An 11,732-nucleotide genomic window follows, 5' to 3' on the forward strand; every position below is an offset into this window, starting at 1 on the left:
CCCAGAAACCATTAAATCACACCCAGAAACCACTAAATCACACCCAGAACCACTAAATCACACTCAGATCCACAAAATCACACCCAGAAATCACTAAATCACGCTCAGAAACCACAAAATCACACCCAGAAACCACAAAATCACACCCAGAAACCACAAAATCACACCCAGATCCACAAAAATCACACCCAGAAACCACTAAATCACACCCAGAAACCACTAAATCACAGCCAGAAACCACTAAATCACAGCCAGATGCAGTTTTAGGATTTGAATGGATGTTATAAATATTTAACTAAGTAAAGTGACCTTCAGCCGACCTTTAAGAATCTTATTGATTGATTTGATGCAGTTCTGAAGAAATGATCCAACTCTGCAGGCCTCAGTCAAAGGTTTTACCTGTGTGGTTCTTCTCTCCTCCCAGGTGGGAACTCTCTGACCACCTACACCACCACCCTCCCCCCCCGTGTCAACAGCCTGACGCTGCGAGTGGCCATCACCCTGAAAGACATGGACTCCATCGCGCCCAAGGTCCCGGGCCTGGAGCACCTGGACATCGAGCAGAACCGCTCCAGCGGCAGCCTCTGCAGAAGAATCCCCATGTTGTTCCCTCAGCTGCGGACCCTGAGGATCCGGTGAGTCTGACACGTTACTGGCTCCATTTCTGTGGAGGCTTTGAGAGGATGCACCGAGCCAGCAGCCTGAAACCTCTCAGATCAGAGAAAACTGGAGACCAGGCCAACAAATAAAACATCTGATTTGGTTTCTGGATTTTATCCACTGAGTCCTGAGAAATCCCACAGTTTCTGGGTCTGTGAACGCACCATTAAGTCAGGACTCAAACAAGCAGGTGGTGGTTCTCACTCGAGTTCGCCAGGTTTACACCCTTTTACTGACTTTAAGTGACTGGTGATGAATCTTTAATATTTTTAATACAAAAACAGAAATGTCCACGCCCTTCTTAACTTATTTYAATTAAATCTGAACATTTGTTTAACCTCTAAAGTCCAGTTTTTAAATGAAATGTTGCTGATCTGTGCTCCACAGGTGGAGCAGTCGAACACAGATCCACTGATCCTTCAGCACAGCTTCAGAAGACAAGCTGAGAAAACAACTAATATCTGTACTGACACATGCACTGTGTGTGTTGTTACACACAGTGTTGCTGTGTGTAACAACACAGCAACACTGTGTGTGTTGTTACACACAGTGTTGCTGTGTGTGTAACAACACACAGCAACACTGTGTGTGTTGTTACACACAGTGTTGCTGTGTGTGTAACAACACACACATGCACTGTGTGTGTGTTGTTACACACACAGTGTTGCTGCAGAGAAACTGGTGATATTTGGCTTGTGTGTGATCAGAGATAAATGTTTTCTGCAGGAGTGACACATGCAGTGTTGCTGTGTGTGTAACAACACACACAGCAACACTGTGTGTGTTGTTACACACACAGTGTTGCTGTGTGTAACAACACACACAGCAACACTGTGTGTGTTGTTACACACANACAACACACACAGCAACACTGTGTGTGTTGTTACACACACAGTGTTGCTGTGTGTAACAACACACACAGCAACACTGTGTGTGTTGTTACACACAGTGTTGCTGTGTGGATGTGTGTGTTTTAAGGCAGCAGATGATCTTGAACCCTACAGGAACACCAGAATCCAGAGACCTCTTCTACCTGTAACCTGTAGACTACTTTCTAACTTCCAGTCTCGTCTTCTGCAGGTTTTTCCGGCGGGAACCAGAGAAGGACCTGCTGAGCCTCCACAAGCTGCGCCACCTGGTGCAGCTGGAGCTGCTGGTGGAGCGCTCCTTCATCCTGAGGGATTACCTGAACGGACACCCCTGGCCCAGCCCCTGTGTGCAGGAGCTGATCAACGAGCTGCGAGAGCTGTCCGAGAACCGCATCACGGTCATCACCGCCATGAGGCAGAGGAACCTGCTGCGAGAGTGTGACTGTCTGTGGGAGGGTGACTGAGCGGGCCGGACCGGACCGGGCGGAGGACGAGTCTTTGACGAGTGAAGACCCGACACAGGACACGAGTCCTGGGCTGACTGCTGCTGTGGGTAGTGTCACTTCTGAGGAGTAGTTGAACTTTTAGCGTTCAGAGTGGAGTCATTCTGGATCTGAACACATGATTCAGATCTTCTTCAAACAGAAAACAAGATGCTAAATCCACCAAACGTTCAGATGTTTGGACTTGAGAGGAAGAGATGAGGCGAGCACTGACATCTCTTCACCTGGAGGAAAAGAACTGGACTGTGTTCAGACCCAGACATCAGAACTGAACTCAGCTGAATGAATTGATTAGATGTAAAAACTTTAGGTTTCCCTTCATGGGCTGTTAGAATCTGTCGTCCCGATCCAAAGAGGTTCCTGTTTGAAGGAAGACCAGGATCAGGTCCAGAGGACTCCACGTTCTTTCAGTGAGAACCCAGAGCTGCAGCTCCTGGACTCCAGCTGCATCGACTCTGTTTTTCTACATCAGCTGGACTTCATGGAGCTGAACAGGAAAGTTTGGTTTGATCATGTGATACTGTAGGAATATGAATTTATGTGCAGGAACACTGACATGACTCGACTCTTTATTGAATAATGGATTTAAACCTGATCTGGTTCTTGTTGCAGTGTTTTAGTTCCAGGTCACAGTCGACCTGTAATTAGCACTTTGTTTTTCTTTCATTAACAATCAGTTGTCCTCCTTTCAGTGAAACTGACTCCTTTAAAGGAACTCTGGTGGGAAGATGTGAATTAACTTCTTCTTTGAAGTTCTTTGATCATGAAATATTGTGAAAGTAGTTTTTTTTGTTTTAGATTAACTGAAACCTGAGTTCAGTCCATTTATAATTTCATGTTTAGTAGAAGCAGTTTGGAGATGAGTCCAAACCTTTCTATGACCTTTGACATGTTTCCATCAACATATTTTATTAAAGCCTGTATCACCAAGCTGCACGTGTTGTACGAGTCAAACATCAGGACACATGTTCACCTGGAAACCAAAGCCTGGTCCCCCACAGGTTGGGGTTGTGCAATATTGGCAAAAWAAAATAATCACGGTTAATTGTGGTATTTAGCCAATAACGATTAATATGACTGTTGGGGGTTAGGTTAGGTTCTCTTGGGCTGCCACCTTATCATGGTGGAGAGGTTTGAGTGTCCCAATGATCCTAGGAACTATGTTGTCGGGGGCTTCATGCCCCCAGTAGGGTCACCCAAGGCAAACCTGTCCTAGGTGAGGYATCAGACAAAGTGCAGCCCAAAGAGGAGATGTAGGACCCCCTCCCATGGGCTCACCACCTGTGGGAGAGGCCATAAGGGTCAGGAGCAATGTTTGATGGGCAGTGGTCGAAGGTGAGGACCTTGGAGGTCTGATCCTCGGCTGCTGAAGCTGGCTCTAGGGACGTGGAATGTCACCTCTCTGGTGGGGAAGGAGCCTGAGCTGGTGTGTGAGGTTGACAGGTTCTGACTAGATATAGTTGGACTCACCTCGACGCACCGCTCTGGTTCTGGAACCAGTCTCCTCCAGAGGGGTTGGACACTCTTCCACTCTGGAGTTGCCCATGCTGAGAGGCACTGAGCAGGAGTGGGCATACTTATTGCCCCCCATCTTGGTGCCTGTACGTTGGGGTTCACCCTGGTGAACGAGAGGGTAGCCTCCCTCTGCCTACGAGTGGGAGGATGAGTCCTGACTGCTGTTTGTGCCTATGAGCCTAACAGGTCAGATTACCCACCTTTTCTGGAGTCCTTGGAGGGGGTGCTGGAGAGCGCTCCTAACAGGGACTCCCTRMTTCTGCTGGGGGACTTCAACGCTCATGTGGGTAATGACAGTGAGACCTGGAGAGGCGTGGTTGGGAGGACCCCCCCGATCTGAACCTGAGCGGTGTTTTTTATTGGACTTCTGTGCTCGTCATGGATTGTCCATAACMAACACCATGTTCAAACATAAGTGTGTTCATATGTGCTCTTGGCACCAGGACACRCTAGGCCAAAGCTCGATGATCGACTTTGTTGTTTCATCTGATCTGCAGCCATGTGTTGGACACTCAGGTGAAGAGGGGGGTGGAGCTGTCAACTGACCACTACCTGGTGGTGAGTTGGCTCCAGTGGCGGGGGAGGATGCCTGTCAGACCTGGCAGACCCAAACATACAGTATAGTGAGGGTCTGCTGGGAACGTCTGTCAGAATCTCCCTTCAGACGGAGCTTCAACTCACACCTCCGGGAGAACTATGAACAGGTTCCGGGGGAGGTGGGGGACATTGAGTCTCAGTGGGCCACGTTCCYTYCCTCCATTGTCGAGGTGGCTTACCTGAGCTGTGGCTGAAAGGTTGTCGTGCGTGTCATGGTGGCAACCCTCGAACCCYCTGGTGGACACCGGTGGTGAGGGATGCTGTCAGGCTGAAGAAGGAATCCTGTCGGGTCTTTTTGGCTCGTGGGACTCTGGAAGCAGCCGATAGGTATCAGCAGTCCAAGTGGATTGRAGCTTGGGTGGTTGCTGAGGAAAAAACTTGAGAGTGGGAGGAGTTCAGAGAGGCCATGGAAAAAGATTTCCGTACGGCTTCGAGGTGATTCTGGTCCACCATCCGGCGTCTCGGGGGGGAAAGCGGTTCACCACCAACACTGTTTATGGTGGGGATGGTGCACTGCTGACCTCAACTCTGGACGTTGTAYGTCGGTGGACAGAATACTTCGAAGACCTCCTCAATCCCACCGACACGTCTTCCCARGAGGAAGCAGAACCTGAGGACCCTGGGTCGGACTCTCCAATCTCTGGTTCTGAGGTCACTGAGGTGGTTAAAAAGCTCCTCGGTGGCAGGGCGCGGGGGGTGGATGAGATTCACCCGGAGTTCCTTAAGGCTCTGGATGTTGTGGGGTTGCATTGGTTGACCCGACTCTACAACATTGCGTGGACATCAGGGGCAGTTCCTCTGGATTGGCAGACCGGGGTCATATTTGAAGCGTAGAGAAGCAGCAACAGACTGACGGGAAATGTCCAGTCAGTCCACCTGCTGACATTAATCGCATTAATCATCAAGTACCAAAAAAAAAAAGATCAATTAATGGTTTTCTGACAATTAATTGCACATGATACGATTATGCCCAACCCTACCACAGGTACAGATGTTTATTCCAGGGGGTTGGGTTTAGGACCAAGGTTAGTTTTAGACTCAGGTCCTGGTTTTAGTCAGACCAGTGGTGGTTTCAGTTGGTACAAACTCCTGGACTCTCACAGCTTCTTACTTTAGTTTTATTTGAACATCTGGTTCATTTACAGGTTTCACTGAAATACAAAGAAAAAATAAAGTTCTTCAAGTTTGTCTCCTGTAGGGAATAATTTACAAGTCCTGTGGTTCCAGACCAGAACGTCTGTCTGAAACATGATCCTGATGTCGCCTCTTCAGAGGTTCTGCTCAGTCCTGCAGGATAAAAACCTTCCTGTGCAGAGACATTCACTTCCATTAACAAGTGGTCCTTGTAGGGGGGTCACAGAGTCCTCAGAGTCCAGGACCAGGTCAGAACTCCAGCAGCAGGGACAGAGGCTCCTCAGAGACCAGGACCATCTCTTGTTTCTGTCCGTAGACTCCGTACTGGACCCTCTGACCCGTCTGAAGGCTCTTGGTGGACCCGGCCTGGAGCTCCTTGCAGGCGGACACCAGGGTGGAGAAGAGCCGGGCCCCCTGCCACACCTCACAGCCACCTTTGAACTGGACCCTCCTGTTGGGCAGCGGCTGGCCCAGCAGGGAGTCCTGCGGGACCAGGAGCACGCTGCCCGGGAGGTCCAGGACCGACAKCATGTGCCGCTCTCTCCTGAACAACTTGGTGCTCATCAGCTTCTTGGCTGCAGGAGACATGGAGAAGACTTTAATCCAGCAGCTCTGCAACCTGCGGCTCGGGGGCCACATGTGGTCGTTTGTAGCTCCGCCCACAACTGACGTGAAAACATTTGATATTTACAACTGAAAACCTGTTTATAACATAAGAACTATAATCTGTAATAAAACATTTGTAACAGTTTATCTGAAACTTTGGACATTTCAACAAAAACAATAAAATCTGTAGAGAAACTCACCGACTTCATACATGAGCTGCTCAGTGGCTCCATGGAAGAAACACACATACACCACCATGCCCTGCTGGATCTGACACACACACACACACACACACAGACACACAAAAATAAACAGCTAAAGTTCCACATGTTCATAGCTGAAATGATTAAAAACAGCTGAAGTTAGAAGAAGCCAACACGAACCTCGGCCCACTCGGGGTCGGCACCATCTACAGCCGGCTTGACTTMGACCTTGGCATGGCTGCACTGCTGGACCACGGTCCGGGCCTGGAGCTTCCTGGACTTGTGGAACACAGCTGGGCTGCTTGGACAAACATGACGACACCTGCTAGAACCTTACACAACACACAGGAGTGAAAATGTAGTCTTCAGAGTTCTACCCATCCTGTTGGAGGTCCGGATGTGCTGGCTGCCCCAGCGCAGAGTCGGCGATGGTGAAGACGGGCCAGGGTTTGGTGCTGGGGGCCACCACTGGGTCCAGACCGGAGCTGCCCGCCTCTCCAGGTTCTGCCCTGGATGTTCTCCTTTGCTTTGCAGGAGGCCTGTCGCTGTGCTGGGTCGGAGGTTCTGAGGGTTTCTTGGTCTTTCGTTTCCCATCGCTCTGAGGCTGATGCTGCGACGGTGGGGGGCGTGGCTCTGTGAGGGGCGTGGCTGCGTCCTGTGATTGGATGAAGCTCCCGGTTCCTCTCTGCTCCTCGGGTTGGGTCGTCTGCGGGCCTCCCTCAGTCTGGTTCCCGGGCTGACCCTGTGGAGGGGTTTCAGGTGGGGCAGGTGTCCCCGCATTGACGGGCCAGAACTGGGCCACCACGGGTTGGCTGGGGACCCGGGGCTGCAGGAGCACCGAGGTGTTGGGCTGAAGGCTGTTAGGAGTTCTCAGGTGGATCAGGATGGGGATTCTGGGCTGAGGATCAGATGGGGGAGGGGCTTGTTGGGACTGAGAGAAGATCACAGGTTTTATTTCTATTTTTTATTTCTTTTTTATTAGAATTTGTTATTTTAATCTTTTATTTAATTTGATTTGAACAAAGATCTAACTTCAACAAGGAGCTGTCCATCATCTTACCATTTCTTCTACTGACTCAATCACCTGCTGCTCCTCCGTCTCACCACCTCCCCCCCACCCTTCATCTTCATCATCACCATCATCTTCATCATCATCTTCATCTTCATCATCATCATCATCACATGCGTCCTCGCTGTCCTCATCCCGTCCACTGCTGTAAGAGACATGAGAGGACACATCAGGATCCATCCAGATGTTTCTGCTTCATCCCCTCAGTAACATCTGTTAAACTACCAGGTCCASCTGACCCAGACCAATGAAGACCAGGACCAGCTGCCTGGTCTGGCCTCAGACTCTAGGTTTAGCAGAGATCAAAGGTCCCTCAGCTTCCTGTCAGAATACAGTCTGATGATGTGATGAGATGTTTGAGGAGCTCAGCTGTTTGGGACTAGCCATTAGCTCCTCAGTTCTGTCAGAGTGAAACTGGTCTTAAAGACCTGAAGAACAGACCTGTCTGATTCTGGACCTGGAGACCTGAGCGTCTGGAGCAGCACCTGGGACCGCTCTGCTTTCTTCACCACCTTCAGGCTGCACTGGGAGCAGTTGTTGATCCACTCCATCACGTCAAACTTCATGGTCTTCCAGAAGTACCTGTCACAGACCAGAACCGGGTCAGGCTGGCGCCAACGGCAGAACCGGAGGAGGAGCGGCGAGGACGAACCTCTCGTTGAGCAGACGGAGACACTTGTTGACGTTCAGGTGGTTGAGCTCGTCGTGAAAATCCACCAGGGCCGCCTCCACCTGCTGCCGGTTCCTCAGGACCAGCTGGACCCGGTCCCCGTTCATGAAGTGGAGCCGGTCATCTGGAGGATCAGGAAACTGATTCAGACTTTAAGACCTCTTTAAGACCACTTGTAATGAAATGTAAGACCCACAAGAACACATAAAAACATACGAAACTATTTTACCCAAATCCTCATCTTCAAACTAAACAACAAGCTGGGAGAGGCACGCCGTCACTTCTTTAAATAAACAAATAAATAAATAAATAAATAAATAAATAAATAAAGAGGTGTAAACATTTTAAACCCTCACACTGATTTAAGACATTTTAAGACTAACTAGAGAAATTTCCTGTGAAAATGCTGGTGTGAATGTTTCCTGCTGAAATTCAGCTGAAAATTTTTAATATGAAAAGTGTCAATGTGAGCTCACTGTGAAAAGATGAAAGAAGTAAAAGACTAACTTTGCAGAAAAACAGTAAAAAGGAGCAGAAATCTAGTTGAAAACAGAAAACAGCTGAAAGCTAAGAGCTAAAATAGCTGAAAACATCAGTGAGAAGCATGAATAGCACCAGGTAGCAGAAAAAACCCAAAAAGTAGAAAAAAAACAAATAACAGAAATAAGCAGATAAGCTAAAGTAGCACAAAATAGCTAAAATTAGCAGAAAATAAGCTAAAGGTAATTTTAACTGATAACAGCTGAACTTTAGCTGAAACTGCAGCAAATAGCTGAATATAGCAGAACACATCTGTAAGAAGCATAAATAGCAAAATGTAGAAAAAAAGCAGAAGAATAGCAGAAATAAAAAAAWTATAGCTAAAATAGCCAAAAAAGGCTAAAATTAGCATAAATAAGGTAATTGTAGCAGTCACAATGTGAAATTATAACTCWGACAGAGAAAGTGTTGTAAAATATTGTAAAATGAGCAGAAAATGCATATAAAGTACAAAAAAATGAGAATTTGTAGTAAAATGGCTAAAACAGCTGAAATTTTAAAAAGTAGCTGGAATTTTTTTAATTAGCATAAAGAAGAATAAGGAACATAGGTTTTCTGAATTTAGCTGAAAAAAGTTGTAATAGCAACAAAAAATGTGTAGCTTACAAAAGCTAACTTTAACTAKTAGCAGCTAAAAATTAGCTAAAATTTTAGCAAATAGCTGAATATATCAGAAAGCATCTGTAAGAGGCATAAATAGCACAAAGTAGCAGGAAAAAGCACAAAAAAGTAGAAAAAGKAGAATAGCAGAAAGAAGCATAATTTTAGCTGAAACAGCAGGAAAAAGGCTAAAATTAGCACAAGAACGTGAAAAAGAGCAGAACCAGAGGTGCTGTAAAGATTTATAAATATTTTAAAGGATTTTAAGAATGTTGAAAACTGCTCCATTCATTCTCAATGGCAAAAAAGTGGCTAAAAAAGTGAAATAGCTGAAAAAGGTATAAAAAGCTGAAATATCAAAAGTCATAGCAGCCCCCACATGAATGAGCCGAACGTTTTGATATATGAATTGTTGAAATAGCACAAAAATTGTGGAATGAGTTAGATGCCACCACATCAGGAAACCTCGCCCAGATTAGGGAACCCGGGGCACCTCCCTGAAGCCAGGCCTGTCAGGAGGAGCTCACTGGTAGACAAAGTCCAAAAGGACTACAGGAGGCCACCTCCACGTGGACCCACCACCTGCGGGGAGGGCCATCAAGGTCGGGTGCGATGTATGCCAGGCAGCAGGCAAAGGAGGGTCCATGGTCGTGCTGATTCCTGGTGCRAAAGACTGACTCTCTGACCGTGGAACGTGACCTCACTCGAGGGTAAGGAGCCAGAGCTTGTGGGTAAGGTTGAACCTTCTCAGCTAGACATAGTTAGGCTCACCTCCACTCACAGCTTGGGCTCTGGAACCCAACTCCTGGAGAAGGGCTGGACTCTCTACTCTGGAGTTGCCCATGGAGAAAGGCGACGGGCGGGTGTAGGGATACTCACAAGCCCCCGGCTGTGTACCTCGGTGTTGGTGTACTCTCCGGTGGACGAGAGGGTTGCCTCTTTGCAGCTTCGTGCTGCAGGAGGGGAGGTTCTGACTGATGTTTGTGCTTATGTACCACACATCAGTTCTGATTACCCGGCCTTTTTGGAGTCCTTGGATGGTGTTCTGGAAGAGGTGCCATCTGGAGACTCTCTTGTTCTGCTGGGTGACTTCAATGCCCATGTGGGCAATGACGGAGTTATCTGGAAGGAGGTGACTGGGAGGAACGGTGATCTGAACCCCAATGGTGTTCTGTTACTGGACTTCTGTGCTAAACACGGGTTGTCCATAACAAACACCATGTTTGAGCATCTGGGTGTCTTGTTCACGAGTGATGGTAGGATGGAGCGGGAGTTGGATCAACGAATTGGGACCTCATCCTCAGTAATGAGGATGTTGCTTCGGTCAGTTGTGGTGAAGAAAGAGCTGAGTCTAAAGGCAAAGCTCTGGATTTACTGGTCTGTCTTTGTTCCAACCCTCACCTGTGGTCATGAGACGTGGATCAAGACCCAAAGAACCAGATCTTGGATACAAGTGGCTGAAATGAGCTTCATTCGTAGGGTGGTCCTTAAAGATGGGGGAGGAGCTCCATCATCCAAGGGGAGCTCGAAAGGAGTCAGTTAAGGTGGTTCATCTGATTAGGATGCCTTCTGGACACCTCCCTTTAGAGGTGTTTCGGGCACGTCCCACTATGAGGAGACCCCGGCGTAGACCCAGGACTCTGGAGGGATTATGCATCCTCTCTGGTCTGGGAACGCCTCGGGGTCCCCCAGGATGAGCTGGAAAGTGTCGCTGGGGAGAGGGAGGTCTGGGTTTCTCTCCTGAACCTGTTGCCTTCACAACCCGACTACAGATAAGTGGAAGATGGAGATAGATGCCGAAAAATGTAAGGAAGAAAAAGTTGTTTTAATAGTGTGAATGCTGTGAAGCATTTATACTGATAAGAGCTTATTTTAGGATTAAAGAATCCAAAGCGTCTGCAGGAACACTGTGATTTCTGATGGAGAACAGAATAATACAACTTCCTGTTTCAGCTCCTCCTCCATGAGGTCATCAGGTTTCATGTATTTGATCAGATCTGTGAGCCATCACATCGAACAGAGGAGGAAGTCTCAGAAACAGGCAGCTGTTGTGTTTCCAATAAAATGTTTATAATAAATGTGTTTTGTCAACATATAAAGAGTAAATACCTGATCAACAGATCTGAATCAACTCAAACAGAGGATGAGAAGGATTTTTGAGCAGCAGCAACAAACAGATTCTGAGTAAGAAGTTTTGATACGAGCTGTGAAGCTTTTCATTCTTCAGAAACCATCAGAGGTTTCCTCAAAGATTCTCTTTAAACTGAATTAAATCAGGATTCAGACCAACGAGCTGAGCTCAATCTGACCACACAAGCCTCGGTTTGATGGACGGTCACATGGATTCTAAGACAACAGGAACAGAACTACACAGACCTATGATGGTGTACTTCTTGCAGAACCTCCTGAACGTGTTCTTCTCCACGTAGGTGAGTCCAGGAGGATAGGTGCGGCGACTCAGGTACAGCTCCACAGCGTCGTACTTGGCAAAGAAGGCCTGCTCTCACACAGATGGTTGGAAAAAAGAAGGTTTTCACCAGATCCCCTCTGAGAACAGACCCCCTGAGAAAAGACCCTCTGAGAACAGACCCTCTGAGAACAGACCCCCTAAGAACAGACCCCCTGAGAATAGACCCCTCTGAGAACAGACCCTCTGAGAACAGACCCCCTGAGAAAAGACCCTCTGAGAACAGACCCTCTGAGAACAGACCCTCTGAGAACAGACCCACTGAGAACAGACCCCCTGAGAACAGACCCACTGAGAAC

The 11,732-nt window shown here is 47.8% G+C and overlaps 2 protein-coding genes across 6 annotated transcripts in view; one reads left to right on the forward strand and one right to left on the reverse strand.

Annotated features, from left to right (window-relative positions):
- The window catches only part of LOC106531557 (uncharacterized), a 7,819-nt gene extending 4,853 nt beyond the window's left edge, over window positions 1-2,966 (forward strand). The window contains exons 3-4 of the mRNA XM_014027453.1: window positions 425-635; window positions 1,741-2,966. Coding sequence (XP_013882907.1) covers window positions 425-635; window positions 1,741-1,993 — 464 coding nt within the window. The 3' untranslated portion in view covers window positions 1,994-2,966. The remainder of the gene's footprint in view (window positions 1-424; window positions 636-1,740) is intronic.
- A 2,463-nt stretch (window positions 2,967-5,429) lies between these two features.
- The window catches only part of LOC106531558 (D-aminoacyl-tRNA deacylase 2), a gene marked incomplete in the record, with an annotated part of 16,013 nt that continues 9,710 nt past the window's right edge, over window positions 5,430-11,732 (reverse strand). For 3 of the 5 annotated variants that reach the window (XM_014027459.1, XM_014027458.1, XM_014027457.1), the window contains 8 exon segments: window positions 5,430-5,853; window positions 6,085-6,154; window positions 6,268-6,388; window positions 6,465-7,018; window positions 7,148-7,301; window positions 7,598-7,738; window positions 7,809-7,950; window positions 11,343-11,463. In XM_014027459.1, coding sequence (XP_013882913.1) covers window positions 5,528-5,853; window positions 6,085-6,154; window positions 6,268-6,388; window positions 6,465-7,018; window positions 7,148-7,301; window positions 7,598-7,738; window positions 7,809-7,950; window positions 11,343-11,463 — 1,629 coding nt within the window. 5 annotated transcript variants of the gene reach the window in all.

This window comes from Austrofundulus limnaeus, unplaced genomic scaffold (genome assembly GCF_001266775.1).
Source record: "Austrofundulus limnaeus strain Quisiro unplaced genomic scaffold, Austrofundulus_limnaeus-1.0 Scaffold650, whole genome shotgun sequence".
Lineage (NCBI taxonomy): Eukaryota > Metazoa > Chordata > Actinopteri > Cyprinodontiformes > Rivulidae > Austrofundulus > Austrofundulus limnaeus.